The sequence below is a fragment of the Rhopalosiphum padi genome, chromosome 2 (assembly GCF_020882245.1).
Source record: "Rhopalosiphum padi isolate XX-2018 chromosome 2, ASM2088224v1, whole genome shotgun sequence".
NCBI lineage: Eukaryota > Metazoa > Arthropoda > Insecta > Hemiptera > Aphididae > Rhopalosiphum > Rhopalosiphum padi.
Window position 1 is genome coordinate 4,615,285 of NC_083598.1, and position 18,854 is coordinate 4,634,138.

Genomic DNA, 18,854 nt, shown 5'->3' on the forward strand with positions numbered 1-18,854 from the left:
GACGACAACAAAATATTATATCGACACGTATTATTATACAGCATTGACGCGTAGGTGTATCTAAAATATTATCCGATGGCACTGGCGGGTTGCATGATTTACATTCAATTAGAATACATTATAATACCTTTGAATAATCCGGTGATAACGACGGTGGCCACTGTCAATAAATTGACGACTGTAAATACGTTGTTGATCATTGTAGATTCGCGAACTCCCCACGACAGTAAGACTGTAATGTTAAATATCGGTTAAACGATGTGTTAACGGACCTAATAATAATAAATGTTATAATACGGAACGTTCTTCGACTCACTCGATAACAGTAACACAACGCTAAACGACAAAAAGTCTGGAAACTCGGACAAAAAACTGACATTCATAGGGAAGAGTTCGGTCATTGTTCTTTTCATGGGATACTCTAGCAGAGCGTCAATGTAGTTACTCAGACCTTTGGCCACACTTGCAGTACCTGTAACAAAACGAATTGATTAATCGCTAAACTTTAGATTTCTAACACATTTCAATAGATTTCTTCGATATTCTAACCTTAACGTTCACATTGTGCGCGCTGTAATGCGATTTTGTTAGATTTGTAAATTCTAAGACATTCTAATTTAGAAATTACGTATCATAAAATGTTTATAGACTTTTTAAACGTATATTGGTGTGTATTATAATTATACGAGTTTGTTATTATAATTGATTTAAGTTTTTTATCATAATTATTTAAGCATACTTTTTTATTGTTATGCGTATTGCTCAACGTTTCTGGTAGAATATTTTCAACGATTGTATAAATCAAATCATTATAGCGGATAAAAAAAAATGTATATGAATATAATATTGTTATATTTATTACAGTAGTTATTGTCATTATTAATAATAATAAATTACAAATATGTAAACTTATCACATCTAAACTTTAATTACTTATAACTCATAAACTACTCGCTCTCAATTTGATTTTCATGTATCAAAATACTCAGAAAATTATTCTGCTTTGGAATATGAAATTAAAACTAATGTTGTCATTCAAAAAAGTAAAAAACTTAAAAAAATATAAGGATAAAAAATATTTGAAAATATAATTTTTTTAATAAAAACGTTGTTTTTTTAACAACTCTAAACTATATAAAAAAGTGTTTTCAAAAACATGAATACTTTTTGAAATAACGAGTGTTTTATGATAAAAGAATCACCCTATATGTTAGATTAGCGTGTGACGCGGATACAATTTCTAAGGCTTTATACTCTCGTTTCAGTTAGCGTCCAACAACATATAGTAGGTAAGTAGGTAATAGTTGGCAATTGCGTATAACGATGTACAGGATGGTTATTGTATTAGTTGTACTGGCGACATTTCAGGTAATATACATTCATCATTCGTGTTTCAAATTATTATTATGCTAAACGTTTAAGAAGACATTTGTCTATGATGATGTTTTTCACTACTACCTAATAACTGCTCTGGGAACGTTTAAGGTTAAAATTATTTTTAATAATATGCCTAGGAATTTATGAAATATTGTTATCAGTTCCCGATCAACTGCATTTTACCCTGTATATAAGCTCGATGGGCCTAAAAACTTCACTTACCGATGACGTATTCGAGTATCAGATTCCATCCGATCACGAACGCGACGAATTCGCCAACGCCGACGTAACTGTAAACGTAAGCCGACCCGGCTTTTGGCACTCGCGCTGCGAATTCAGCGTAACACAGACCTGCGGACATAATAAGATGATTACATAATAATATAGTATTAAGCTGTTGAGTAGTTAATAATAATATTGGCGTTATTTCCGGTTTAGACTGGCTAGGGTGCTCAGACGTCCCGCGATATAATACAGTTGTTTTCGATACGACGGTATTATATTATTATTATATACGATTTCAAGTACCTATTGAAAAATCATTTAAGACCGGAGAAAAATCGTTGATTGATTTTCAACATTTTTTTCAATTTTTCACTTCGATTTTATTATAAAATCTGATTTGTTTGCTTATACTATTCTATTGTGACGTGTATCGTAATTTCGATGTATATAATTTTTTATAAGGTATAACGTTGGTGAAGTTGAGTATATTTCACTATAATATCACGGATATGTTCCAAATAAGTACGATTAAATTTGTTTTTATTGTATGGATAAGTGTTTTAGAATCCAACCAGTATGCCTTATTCGAATATAAAGTCCTCGATTATTTGATAAATTTTTATTTTTTATCAGTATTTATCATTTTTATTTTCTCACCTGCAAAAGCTGACGCAAAGGCGGCCAAAATGAACGATAGCACGACCGCCGGACCCGCGTCCGTTTTAGCTACGGCTCCGGCGAGCACGTACACACCCACACCCAATGTTGACCCTACGCCAAGTGCCGTCAGGTCTACTAGGTTGAGGACCCTGGCTAATTTTTCTTTGCCCGGTTGGTCAATCAGTACGTCGTCGTCACTTTTACGTCTAGACATCACCTGTATCAGTTTTTCTCGCTGCAAAAAAAAATATTAAAAATCAATCACCTATTGTACAATAGAATTATTATTTTTGTTTGTCATTTCACAATATAATTAACAGATTAATTCACAACACGTCAATATGACTCGTCGAGTTTTGTCGAACTCGGTTTATACCAATATTCAACAGGTAATAATATACAAGTGTAATAAATTTAAAAATTAAAAAGTTTTTATTATCTGATCGAAACAAGAAACAAACACGTATATTATAAACATAATGACTCATTACATCGAAAGTAAAAAATATTATAAATAAATAATAATAAATAATATAGTATGAGGATTTTCATTAAAACACTTGTAGCAAGAACTTCCATTATTTATGAGTCTTCCTAATAAAAAAACGGTAACATTTTAAATATTTAATTTTTTTTTTTAAATATAACTATTTTTTTTAACTCTATAGCAAGAGTGAATTGTGTTCATATGTGTGTTATATCTACCTATAATTAACTATTTTCAATCACAGGCAACTTCAATGAAGTATAATGATATAGGTAATAATTATTTAAAATAAGTTAATTCGAAAAAAATGACATTAAAATATGTATTACTTCTTTCAATTTTTAAAATTCAATTTAAAATGTATTTAAGATTATGTATTGAACTATTGAAATTCCTAATTTTAATTTTTGTTTTATAGCATATAATGTAATCATTTTGTCACAAGTCATCCAAAAATACTGTTATAAAAGTACCAGACATTATCCTTTATATAAAATGTTATCAAGTTTTTATAAATTACTAAAATTGTTACGAATACGGAATAGGGTTGTCGTTAAAATTGAAACACATAATAAGTACCTATTAAATCGCTGAAAATTTAATTTTAAATAAACTATTTTTTAAATAAGCATTTTCTTGAGACATTTTACTGTGAATTTCTCGATATATTCACAGAATTAATACAACAGAAAATTTAAGTCATTTCATTTTATTCTTTTTTTTTTGGAATATTTTGGATTGCTGTATATTGAGTATTTATTATTTCCAAGAAAAAATAACAATAAAACTAATGCAAATATTAAATTCATTGGCATTCACCATATTATAATAATATATAAAGTATTATCATTATTTAAATACGAAACAAATTAAATTAAATTAAATTAATTTTACAGTATTATTACATTTTATTCATACTATACATATTTTTATTATTATATATAATATACATAATATATGTAATGATTTAACATCCATAAATAACTAAATAAACAATTTGAAATTTGATATATTTTATTATATTTATACAAAAAAAAAATTTCAAAATGTATTTTAGTAAAATATATTTCAAAAATTGCACACAAAGTTTGTTAATCGTTTTTAAATAATAAATGATAAGTCGTTTTATTATAAAAAAAGTGCACTAGCATCGGTTTCACCGTTAAAGTAATATAATATAAACCTATTTTAAAATATAAATATATAATGTACAATATATACTCACTGAATGGAGTTATCTAAAAAATAAACAACCATTTATAGGTTAAACAATTACATATTGTAATTATACAAATAATTACAATGTTGTGTATATTGTAGTAAATATCACAATTCATTATCGATGAGCTTTGATTGTGAATAGGAATACATACATAATACTACAATGTTCTACTATAATAATACGGTTAAACGGCCTAATATTATTCAATAGGAATTTAGCTAAAACGATTTAAATAATTTGCAACTTTAATACTTTATAATATATAGATATATGTAGATTATAATACACGTAGTTCTGTAAATAATTAAAATACTATTATAATGATCGCAACACGGATTAATTACGTTTAAAATTAAAATGCAAACGTTGCAATAATAAATTTAAAATTTTAATAACGCACTTTATTATAGCCGTTATATTTTGTAATCAAGATTTTATTATAGTAATTATTTCCATATACAAGATAACACGATGTATGAGACTGTTCAGTTAAAAACAAATTGTACCTGTTAAAACGCAACTATAAGGACGACGTACTAATTAAAAAAAAGCGTATTCAAATAATATTGTGCTGTCTCAATATCGCATAGTGTATCTAGAAACCTGTATATCAACCATACGAAGTTCACAAAAATGTTCATCCTAATCAATATAGTATAATATAATATAATGTGTTTGGTTTCGATTTAAAATAAGACATATATTTCATTATTTAGGTTAAAATATACCCGAGTTTCAAGACTTAATGGTTCTACACCGTTTCGTATTATAACTGCTAATATTTGCCACTTAATGTGTACACATCCGCGCGCATAAAACAATATGTTTAATACTGTATAATGTACTACTACTAATTAGTAATGGTTTAACAAGGGTTTGTTCTATCGAAACTTTAATCACTCATAAGTGCACGATTATGCAAGAGAAGAGTTCACGTGTTTAGCACAAGATGTTACATTAATTATTATTAATAATACATTTTCTCTATTTAATTATTCAGTAATAGATAGTAATATTATATCCATCAGATTAAAATTTAAAACTAGCTAAATTTATTATACGGATAATATTGTAATACATTTTATCAATCTGCATGTGAATATTATTCACAGACTATTAGTGTCGTTAACGATAAAAATAGCGGTACTTGTTTAGTGTTCAATGTAATTTAATAAACCGAACTGAAGTCAGTACAACATCAGTTCTACATTCCATGATTTAAACGTTTTACTGTTGTGACGACTCTTTTGGATAACTTTGAGAACAGGCGGCCATAATATATCACTAAATGTAGGTATATACATTAGGTATGTTTGTGCACGTGCGTGTAAAAATGCATAGGTACTACAAAATGTGGCTTCGAGTATAAAATACGATAATATATATACATTAGCTTATATGTGTAACAAATATATTTTCTAAGGTTTCTAGTATATTTTACTTTCCAGTAACACGTGTTTTGATTTAATAGTCTATGCAAAATAATATAACATTAAAAAATATAATAATATGCACAATGTTTATTTTGATCCATAGCCATTAACCTTTTCTTTTTTCAAGTTAAATGTATTTAAATTATTATTATATTGGTAACGATACGTAGGTACGGTTGTATCATATTATGTTAACATTGACAACGTATTGTGACTAATTTTATGACTGTTACATTAGACAATTGAAAAATGTTTTAAACAATGTTTTATTAATATGTTTTATATTGTGATTTATTATATAGGTAGGTTGCCTTATGGTTAATACATTAAACTTTTAAAATGTGTTAATTGTATTATAATAATTGAATAATTACAAACATATTTTATTTATCAATGTAGCTTTTAACTTTAAATATAACTTGTAACCAGTTACAATAAATAAAATAACTTGCCCAACCCTGGTTACCAGTTATATGAATTATATGATAATTTTCTGTTATTCGAACATTTTAAAAACTAAATGTCATACTTATTTACAACCTAAAAAAAAATGTATTTTGAAAAAAAACAAATTAAAATTAAAATCCATAAAAATATAATAATATCCTTTACGATTAAAGTGTTTAAAAAACTTGTATTTACCAATATAACTAATCATATTAAACGTATATAGACAACATATATATATTAGGGTATTATATATATATATTGTAATATATGTATTTTTAAGCTATTTTTACTAATTCTGTACATTTAAAACATGTTGATTTGTTTATATATTTTAAACTTGATAAAAAAGTCAAAAGCTGAGATTACATTATTACTACACATGATCAATTAATTAAACTCCGATCTATACACTGTAAACATAGATTTTTCCTTATTAAATATTTATGCCGTACAAAGTACACCATATGATATAATATCGTTTGTGGGCCAATAAATAAAGATTCCTAAAACAAAAACGTTGCAATAATAATATTGTACAAGTAATAGTTACACTATTCGTTGTATAATATTGTATTCCATAATATAAGCGTGAAATATCACTGTCGAGTTTAACCACAACAATGGTGGACTTGTTATAGTGTCGTAAATATAGTATACATTTTGAAAATATTTGCATAAATACACCACGCATTTATGAAATATGGTATGTGTATCAATGCAAAATGTATATGCTTATCTATATAAGTAATAAATGATTAGCGTTTAAAAGTATATCTTTATGAGATAATCAGTTTATCTAAATAAAATATAATATTATAAATTATAATTATATAACCTAAATTGTGTAAGGTATTTAAGAATTACAATTAATAAACAGCCGTTTTGTTGAATAAAAACCTATGTTTATATACGTTACTTATATGTTTCAATGATTTATATTTTAATATTAATATAGGTACATAGAAAATTTCAGTTTGTAAATGTATACTATTGTACATAGGATTTTTAATATTTTCCTGAGCGATTCTGAAAAATATACATAAAAAATATTTGTTCATCAATAGTAATATTTGCGTAATTATTTCGGAAAATTTACAGGAAAAAAATTTAACCAAGCACGCGTCATTTAAACGACTACATTATAGTGTTATAAAACATATGACCATAAATAAAATAAAATAAAAATAAATACATGACGCAAATATTTCCTTGTACGAGTTTCGTGACGATCACAACTTAATTTTATCTTTACAAAATCAAATACACTATATGATTGCCATTTTTGGTATTTTTAGTGTTTTCAGAAATATGTTACACTGTGTATCAAAATACTGCGAAAACCACAACACTTATATGATCATTATAATGTTTTAAAATTGTTCCTGAATCGTTGTCCGTGTATAAATAGTCATAATATATTATTATAAATTTCTTACGACACAATATGGAAGTGCTATTGATGATATTATTAGTATACCGAATGGCTATAGGCTACGTGATATTGACGAATCTCCAAAAATGACTCGCTACAATAGGACCGAGACCGTCATCATAGGTATCGAGTTAAACATTCGTCTGGTCTTCGTCTATTTTTATTTATGGCCGCACCGCCGCAGACGTAGTGCACTCAGACGACCGGCGGCGACGGCTGATGCAATGATAATGACACGCGAGAACGTCAGCCAAAAAACGTCCGAACTGTGTCGATCTCGGTACGGGCGGCTTTGCTGTTATACGGTTGAGCAACGATGAATTATTATAATTAATACGATATGTATACGAACAAAAATAAACAACGAAACCGGAAGCGGCGATCACGTGCTGTCCGGTCGATCAAAAACCGTGTAATAATGATTTAGATAATTATATTTAGAATTTTAGTATAAAATATATATTTTGATGATCTTAAAACTTTGCTCGTATCCGAGAAGTAGGAATAAACCCTTAGGGCATTTCCTTAAAAATGCTATGATTTTTGATTTAGTATAATATATTATGATCGCTTCAACTACGCTGCTTTATAATAATAATATTATGAATCCTTGAACTTTGCGTTCCCGATCGTGTGCACACGTTAGCGTTTACGTATAATAATTTACAATAATATTACGTTTTGTGTATTTGTGTGTATTATATTTCGGCCACGTTTTACATTTCGATCTCACGACGAATCCGGCAGATACGTCCGTCGCCGCCGCCGTCTGGAGCCAGACGAATTGATTATTAATTGTCGCGTTACGCCAAGTCATTTAAAAAAAAAGTTACATGTGAGTATATAAATGAATTAAAGGTCGGCGGGGTGGCGCCTATACGATTTCTGACGCTTTAATTGTATAGAACGACTGAACTCGGCCGATGGTTAATAATAATATTATATATACACGCTAAATGTGCAGGACATGATGTAAATTATTATTATTATCATTATTATTATTATTATTGTGCTTGTTGGTGTTTAGTTTATTTATTTACTTTATTTTTTTGTCGAGTAGTAAAACCGTACGCGCAGCTAATATCATACACGTGTTTTCTGTGCACGGCTATATCGTAATACGACCGCGATGTTCCGGTTTTTTATTTCGTATTATATCGATCGATCGATCAGCCGATGTAGTATTCACCAACACAACGATACAATATTATTACGTCAAGACATTACGATCGTTCTTATCCGCAAAACTGAGAAACGCAAAGTAGGTCAAAAAATGGTTTATTTTTTTTTGCGCGTTGTCTTTTGGTATGCGGTTTACTCTAAACACTATATAGGTATATTGATATACTATTTTGTAAGAATACATGGATTACTCTGCTAACCGCGCAGTAGGTACCTATATATTATAATAACCACGTGTAACTGTAATAAAGATTTATCGACATCGTTGGTGATGATGATAATAATAATAATAATAATAACATAATATCAGTATTTACCTAAATTACAAGATATATAATTACATTTCTACGGTATACCACGCGGTATAAGATCATCAAAGAACCTATATCACTTGTACAAATAGGTATCGTTATAGTTATCTCAACATGTTTAAAATAATAAATTTTAGAAACCTATAATGTTATAATAGGTGGTACATTTTATAGATTTACTTCTTCAGTCTTATAACATGATGTTATGCATATGCGCAGGTACCTACACCTCGCTTAAAGGACAGCAATTTTTTAAGCGATTGCCTAACGATATTTACAATAAGTATATCTACGGCACCGTCTAATTTTCTTTTCACTAAACATAAATAAATACCTATACCTATACTATTTACGACGACGCAATTATTTTGACGCGCAATAATAAGCTTTTTGTCTTTTGTTATTATGATAAAACGCACATACTACAGAATAATAAAACCGTATGAATAGTTTGTAAATAATATCATATCATTGTGTGAAATCGTGAAAGTATACGAAAAATACGCGAATTATTGTCTCGAAGCGAGAACTGTTATTTCATGAATAACATTATCATTATCACGATATCAGCTATATGGATAAGTACACGTTTAAGCTATCTACAGCTAATTATATTGTTGTCATCGATAACCTATTTTAAATGCATAATAATTAATATTCAAACGATTAGGATATCAAAACAACGCGAACAACAGGAATGACAGTTTGATAAGCGCTTGTGTTGTCACATATACGTGAAATCGTCAATCGAAAATCCATAACATTATATTATTATTTACCGACAAAATACGATTCAAACAATTGCGTAACGAATTATCGTCGAAGACTCTTTGAAGTGAAATAAGCACGTAATGTTATTTGTTCAAATGATTAATGTAAATAACAATATAAATTCGTTAACTTTGGAAAAAAAAAGTTCCGACTTATAAATTGTTAAAAATGAATTAAAATATAACCATAAACATAAAGTTCAATAACTGCGCGTCTATTGATCTTGGATTGGAGTCGGGAATTATATCAGTTTCTTAGTATAGAGAACGAGATTGTTCTAATTCTTAAGAAAAAAAAAAAAAAGCTGTGAAATCATTTAAATATATGTACCTAATATTTATTGTTAGATGGGTAAAATAATTCTATCTGTAGAAATGTTAGAAGTTTATTTTCAAGTTATCTTTTTTAAATTATGTTACTTAGTTTCAATTATGGTTTTAATTAGTGAATTGTATAACGAACTGTATCGGACGATATTTAGCTAATATATATATATATAAAAAAAAATGTGTAGGTTTTTGAATCTTGAAAAAAAAAAAGTCAAAAATGATAAAACTTTTTCATGCCGAGCCGACGTATTTGTTAAACTGGACGAGTAAAAGATTACGTTTTCTACGGTTTTATCCTACACGCGATTGCTCGAAAAACAACACAGACGCGTATGATACGTACCTAATTATCTATAATATATACTCTACTGCGCGTCATAATCCGTAAAATATGTACAAATGTCTGGTCGGATCGGAACAGTGTACAGTACGTCCTGTGGATGTATAGATGAGCAAATAAAATTACATACGTACATAGATACACACATGACCGGTTTTGTGGTGCGTAGCAGCAGGCTGATTAGCGAATACCAAGAAATTTATACATAGTGAAAAAAATTCTCTAACCATAAACGTATAATTATTTTATGCTTTCAGTCACACATACCAATTTATTTATTATTATTATTATTATTATTTTTCTTTTTTGGAACATTTTTTACTGCGCAGTTGTACAACACAGGCAGTCGGTAAGCACTTGGTATTGGTAAGACGTAGTTTTGCACTCGAAACGAAGACAGCTTTTTCGGTCGGCCCCAACGCGATAACCATCACCGCGGTGACCGGTGTATGCGTGTTGGATTTTCGCAATTTAATGTTGTGTTGTTAAGACCAATCAACGCAATGCGCGTCGTGATGGCTTAACGTAACGTCGTACCGTATACGCGTATAGTGTAATAATTATAATAATTACGTTTATCGCGTTTATACGGGTATAGGTATTATAAGTACCTACAACTGATATTGTAACGATATTTTGACACTGTAATTTTATTAGTTGTATGAATATATTATAATGTTAATCGTAATGGGTACACGTAATAATAAAACGAGATTACACGCGGAATACGTAATTATTTTGTTGATATTATAAGATATTTCAGTTTTGCTATTTTCGCGATCGATGTGAATCCAATTCCGAAAATTTTATTTTTTTATTTTTTTTTTTATTTCAAAACATAATATTTGTCGCGTTAAATGGGTTAGGTCGATATTTTATCAATAATATTGTGTGGCTATATTATATTCGTATTTACTTGGTAGATTACTGACGGTACATGGACATCGATGCAATTTTCAGCAAAACGTATATAATCTCACATCATATAATTGCAAATCAGAACAATTATATCAGACACACGTGCGTATCTATTATATGCATTTAGGTTATTAAACAATATTTGCGCGTATGTACGGTTTACTTCACCTCCACACTCGTTACGGACATTGATCTGCCCACGTTAAACCGCGTTGAGATAATCTACATATTTATAATAGATTAATGGATCGCAATGAATTTTTCGTCTTAACGTGTTATTGTGAAATAAAATTCCTTAGCTCCCTTTGAAAATTCCTAAGCTTATATACATACGCTGCTCGCTGTATGTAGGTAACTCGTATCCAAGTTTTGTTGTCTCTGGTTGAAGGCCATTAGAATATGTACTGAATATAGAGATGTCCTTGAGTCTTGACGAATTCAACCTATTTATTTCATACGATCGACTAATACAAGTATGAGATCTTGATATACACGAGTTTGGTGTAGGTAAACATATTTATAAGTGCACACACTACATTATATTATAAATTATTTTATCGACAGCCATGCAAATACTGAACGACGTCGTTAAAAGTTGAAGCGATATAAAAATTATTATTTCACATCGAAATTTGAATAACTAGACGATATAGTTTTTTGACACTCAATTAAAATAAAGCTCATTATAACATTATGTAAGTAATATCTATCGTTCAAACAATTCCATACAAATATTATAAACGAAAATTTATTATTTAACTGCTATTCATCTATTTTACCACTGATGGAATGCATTATTGTAATAATCTCAATCGTAAATTCGTAAAAGTTGTTCGTCGAGTTCCAACTTCCAACGTCTCAGTTCACCTGATCTAATACTTAGTGGTTCTTATTCAAATTCTAATTGTTTATTTTTCAACATCAGCTTTTACTTTTAGACAATATGTTATAATCTCGTAATAATACAGTGAATAACATCGATTTATACATTCAAATATTATGTACAAATAGGTAACAACAAACAATTTGAGAATGTTGTTGACGCGAGATCGACGGTCATCATTGGATGCACGAAGACATCCTAAATAATGGTGATGTACTGCAATATTGTGCATACAACGAGAAACAAAAAAAAAAAAAAAAATACTCAAATTTAATGTGTCGATAACTTGAACGATACAATAATATGCGTGTGTTGTCATTTTTCGAGACCTTGAGCTCCTACTATTACAAGCCGTACCTATAATGGTATTGCGATTTGCGACAAACAATTTATCACGTCTAGTCAATATAATGTATAATATGTCAAAAATATAAACAACACCGACCATGCGCAAACAGCAGAAGACTATATTATTATAATAATATGATATAATATATGGACCGGGCGAAGATTATCGTCGTAAAACAAATCGAACTATTTTGCCGGTACTGCAGTGTTCCGTCAAAAAATATACGTACAAAAACAATGCGATGCATTAGAAACAGTTAGAGTACCTGAATATGAAATTTATAAAAAAAAATTGAAAAAAACGGTGTTTGGTGATGCACTGCATACGCGATAAGATGAAAAAATATTACAAACTATTATTCAAACTATAAAGACGAACGAATTTACAGAAATTAATTATGTGTTACGTATAATATGATTACAACTAGTACAATGAACTGTTTTCTAAAACAATATATCTCTCTACCGTTGTTGACTGGCACAACTACATTCACCAATGCCGCAATTTAGGGACATTAAACAATGTTTCTTACAGTGTCAAGTCGCTGTACCAGTACAATGTACATGTACGAAATTTATCTATGGTGATAATAACTGTAGATACGTTAAATTGCAAATGATCCTATTGATTTGATCATTTTACTCGTAATTATAAACGATAATATTATACATATAAAATAATGTACGTTAACTATTAAGCAAATTGGTACCAAATTAGAGTGTGTAATAACTTCGTTATTCGACTCTCTTTTTATAGGGTGACTTATACGTGAATTTCGTTTTAGCACACAAAAATTTAATTTTTTTGCTTATTATAATATAGGGTTGCCATTGGTTGCAAAAATAGAATTCAGTTAATATTTTATGCTCAACCGGTTTTAAATTAAAATTGCAGAGATTGCTGAAAATATATCATAAAAGTTTAATTACCTAGTCGTTGAGCTATTTTCAAAAATATATCAACTGCTAAATCCAATACGCTAAATGCAAATAAAGCAACTCGATCAAATCATTCGAGTCATTGTTATTGACTATTGTATAATATGTACATTATAATTTTGGACTGCATAATATTATTATAATCTTTATTATAACTGAATGTGGTTATCTATCGTGTTATATAAACATTACAAACACATTGATTGTGTAAATTAAAAACGATTAAATAAAATATCGTAACGTTATAAAATTCGTATTAAAAAGTTCTATATATTATAATATTATATATATATCATATATAATTTATATTTCTGCGATAATCAATTACGATGTCGTGTTTATTATACCGAATGTGCAGTATTCGCGGAAATATATTTTTAAATATTTTTAAAGAGATCATTGATATTTCTTAGATGATCAATAACGCGCACGTATAATACAAAATCCAGTCTGATAGTCAATGTACAATATATTATACACAATATTTGAATAACATTGTGTTCATATTAACAATGAACTGATTCCACGAATCGCTATGATAATGACAAAATTTTAACTTTCAGCTGACCAACAACAACTTGAACAAATATAACTACAATTATTTAAGATTTATTGCAATCAACGCAATCACAGAATCCTAACGCTATATCATAAATTGTAAGTTGTAAATAATTTTAAGTTTATTGTCTGGTACATTTGGATCAAAGTGGATGTGCAAACGTGAAGTAGTCCCACATCATTTACTTTGGCCATATCTTATTCGAATCGATGAATTTACTAATTCAAAAAATCAACCTACAAATTGAGTTTCTACTATATTACCCGGTGTGTTTGGACATATAGTCGGGAAGAGACGTCTAACTTTTCACACACGTCATAGAATAAACATATCAAGTCATTAAATTTTGCTCAGACTATACCAAAAACTTAAATTCGAAATTGAATGTTTACATATAAAATAATTAATTTATTATTTACTCTTGGTTTATCTTTCCTACTCGTAGAAAAATATATAATATGTGATGATGATTAATAAATAATGAGATTTTGTAATCGATATTGTTGTTTTATGGATTTTATTAAATCTGAAAAAGTTGGCTTAAATTATCCTACAAAAAACAATCGGACACTGGAATTATAATATGTTGAAATTAAACGGTGCGATTTTTAATATTTTCGATTAATGCGGTTTCATTTCATATAAATATATCAGCAAATATAGTCTGGTGATCTTTACACTTTACCGTACTGTTATACACTCGTTTATCATGATACCTGTATGGCTGTATGTTATTCAGGTAGATATAACAACGTTACGTGAATTCTTAACAATGATCAAATAATTTTGCGCATAATATTTAATAATAATATAAACCAGGCTACATATTATTATATTATAACAATAATAATTATTACTATATTATTATATATTACCACGGCGCACAATAAAATACAGTTAGCCGACAAATTGAATCTCAAAACATTATTTTTATCTAAGTCATGATGACTAGAGTTACACGTTTGGCAAGCATGCGCTATCGCATTCCAAAAAGTTCATGTTATTATAATATATTATTATCATTTGGCGCCCGAGTGATTGACCCTGGCCCGAAACTTTTCTGGTCCTGAGCGGATATAGCGATATAGACTCGATATTATAATATGCTAACACTACTACCTGTTCGATTATCACGTTTACACTGAATGTCCTAAACACATAATAATATGTTTTTATATTGAGCAGTATACGTCGTCATTATGGATTCTAAAAAACTTCCGCCCGATCACCTGTTGCCGTTATGCCGCGGAGGAAAAAGTCAGTGCACTGGCTGCAGTCCCTGCTCACGTCCGACAATTCTTGGCTAGAGAAAACTAGTAAGGCGATGGTAATATTATTGTAAGCTGTGCTACAACTATTAAACAATAACATGAGCTAAAATGTTTACATTTTTCACAAAAGCCAATCAAATACTTCAATGTGGATTAAACCGGTCTTGTTTATGATATACGTACGTAATTATGTCGAGTTGCTTGTTGTTCGTTTAAAGAAGTATTAAACCTAATTAGTCGATTATACAATGCGACATACTCTCATAGTTGTGTCCGCCACAATTTATAACATTATTGTGTACAATATGAGTAAGTGGGTGGCGTGAATAGATAGGTGGTGAAGGGGCAATTATTTGATTTCATAACAAATAGGTACCTGCGCAATTGCGACGCGCGAACGATAACGGGCGTATTTAATTATCGGTGATAACAATAATAATAATAATAATAATAATAATAATATACTACACGTCTACACAAACGTGTTATCTCGTAAAAAAAAAACGTGTATATTGTGTACAGATAAAAACATCAATATTCGAGATTAATCACCAACAGTGGTTAGCGGGCGAGCTATGAGTAGGCGAAGACAACCGCGATTTTAACCGCCGGCGACGGAAACTGTATGGAAAACGCGTTTCGCATTATTTACCTGCCGTTATATTTAACCGATTGTGGTTTAGGGTTGTTTTTTCTGTTATCGTCTTAACACTAAGCGTAATGGTGATTTCCTGTACAATATGTTGTTGGCTGGTATTTAAGCACTGCCTTTTTTCACTTGTGCCTATACATAAAATAAAATCGTAAAGTTTATCGTTTTTAATTGCTAATCATTCTTTTGAGGTCAGGCGATGACCTGCCGCATAGCGGACTTGCTGTGGTAATGTTTATTTATTTACGTTGATAGAAATACAAATAACAGATGAAGCGATAAAAATACGAATACATTATCATGTACAACTATTGACTATTATTTTAAAATTTAAAATTAATACTAACTCGATTAGAATTGGCTTTCATCCGGTATTTTTCATATAAAATTTTGTACATGCACAAGGCTATATTATTTTTTAAAAATGCGATTGAATTATGATAATCTACACAATATTTTTATACTCAAATATAGAAATTTACTTGTTTTTTTTTTTTAATACAACATTTATTTCTATTAACAATCTTACATATTATATGATAACGTTGAATTATGAATATCTAGGTCAAAATAAAATACAATACCGCTGTCAAAAGTATTAACGATCGAACCCATAATACATACGTACATACGTTAATAACAAATTACCTTATAATAATTTTTATTACTTACATATTACTAACTGTTGTCTATTAAGTCATAAAAAAATGTTAAGCTAAATAATAATTGCATTCGTTTATTAATTATTCTGTAATTAATTATATTTAAAAAATAAGAAAACAAATTTTTGCTTCTAATAAACTGTAATTATATAATAATTTGGTTTATATTTTTAAACATAACTTATAGTAAATTAATGACTAACATCGTATAATAATTTTTCTTTTTTAATGTATTACATTTTATTATTAGATTTAAAATACCTGTTTTTTTTTTTAAGAGTGTCGACAGTATAATATGTATTATAACTTATAATGGCTATAAGTCTATAACTATTAACTGTTAAGTATTTAATAATTGCACCGAATAAAAGAAAACCGTACAAGTATATTTTTAGACAATAATTATTCATATTATAATTATTATTATGCAGGTAGTTGTTACAAATAACTAGAATGGAACTAGATTTTTCACCTACATAATCGTTTGAAAAGTTGAACAAACCTTAATTTTGTGTTATGGCTTTTTTTTATGTAACAACATTCTGTTATATATTTAAGCGTTAATGTTGCGACTATATGATCATGGTAAAATAAATACCTTAGAATATTAGCAACAATACGAATTTTGGTCTGATTGATGTATTTCAGTCTTCTTAGTGTAATAGTAATTAACCTCATTGAATTGGCCGTGCATTAAATTTATTGCCCAAATATAATATTTTATTATTTATATTAAATATATAATAAAAATCGCATTGACCGATAGATTGTAAAAAAACATATGCATAATATGTACACATGTGTGTGTGTGTAAAAGAGTTAAATTATTTAAAAATATTCATTATAAATTAAATTGAAAATAATACACAAATACATTTTACATTTCGTTAAAAAATTAATAATTCTATGGTTTTTTATTTTTTTATACATAAAATATATTAATTTTCTATTTTATTTTTAACTTGATATAACATGTTTTTCATCATACCACGAATAGAATAATTATTATACAAGTAAAGTTAAAAATATTCTTGTTAATAGTCACATTGACAGATATCAACTCTTATTAATAAATACGTATTGATTAATTTTATTATACTACAAAATGTCATATTAAATAGTTATATTTACAAATAATTAATGTATTTGGAAATTTAGTGAAGACTTAAGATTTTGTTCATATTAACCAATCACGTACTAACGGCTTCTACTAGGTATATTGTATAATGTGTATATATTTAATATTATCATATTATATTCTACCAATGAAAAGAAGCATACCACTATACGATCTATACGGTACTTATCGAAAAAAATGCTGATACACTTATCTGTTTTGTTATGAAATGGAAATAAATAAATTGTGGTCAGCATTTTAAGATTATATTCAATCTGTTGCTACCATTCTACCAAATAGGTAACCGAGAGAAAATTAACGGTCAAACTGCAGCGACGTAAACGCGCATCAATCATTCGTTGTCGTTCTATCAAACACTGGCGGCTGACCTACGTGTTTTGGTGCGTGAACAACAATTATAACAGTCAACATAATCACATAATATAATGTACCATATTATATGGTAAAACATTGGTAACTATAACTTCGACGATATATACGCGAACTTTGTAGCGTTTTTCGCAGGGAGTCTAACGGCTAAAGGCTAAAGATAATGAATTTAATTATAATTTATATAAACACATTTGATAAAAATTGCTTATTAGCCATTAGTTAATTTCTCGTTAGTCCTTTTATTTCACATATTTATATTTGGTCGTGTAACAAATATCTTTATTCCTAGTTTCTTCAAATTTTGGTTTAAAATTTTTTACGGTTTACGGGTTTTGTGCAAAAAACGGAAAATTGTTTACGGGTTAATCGGTTTTACAACGCGACCTCTCTAACTCGTTTTGACTCTTTGGTGTTTTGTATCATATCTGATATCTGTCACGATAAGCTATTTACTATTTAGTACGAGAAACAGGAAATAATCAGATCACGCGTTCGACAATGCTCATACGACAACGACATACTGTTTTTGGCAATCACACAAGCGCCGCAGTTGGTATACATATATTTATATTTATACAAGAACCGGCTGTGGCAATATACGATAGTATACGAACTTTCAAGACCATTCGCGCATATAAATATTATATGATATTTTGTAAAGTAAAGTCACTGACGGCGGTACGTCTTTAGTGGTTATATTTAAATCTCGAATGATAACGATGAGGTTGTATTATTATTGCGTATACTATCGCCATCATCGTTGTATGGTTTATGCATCGGCGAAAACAGGAGAATGGAGGAACTGGAATGTTTCGATTTCGAAATGTACAAAAATTAGGAAAACAATTTATTTTATCTGTTATTATTACTACCTATATACTTTGACGGCAGTG

The 18,854-nt window shown here is 28.8% G+C and overlaps 1 protein-coding gene across 1 annotated transcript in view; it reads right to left on the reverse strand.

Annotated features, from left to right (window-relative positions):
• Positions 1–18,854, reverse strand: part of LOC132920611 (cationic amino acid transporter 3-like) — a 30,271-nt gene that overhangs the window by 3,515 nt on the left and 7,902 nt on the right. Inside the window, exons 2-5 of the mRNA XM_060983115.1 lie at positions 2,260–2,497; positions 1,600–1,728; positions 317–472; positions 128–232 (exon numbers count right to left, since the gene is read on the reverse strand). Of these exons, the coding sequence (XP_060839098.1) occupies positions 128–232; positions 317–472; positions 1,600–1,728; positions 2,260–2,497 (628 nt within the window). The remainder of the gene's footprint in view (positions 1–127; positions 233–316; positions 473–1,599; positions 1,729–2,259; positions 2,498–18,854) is intronic.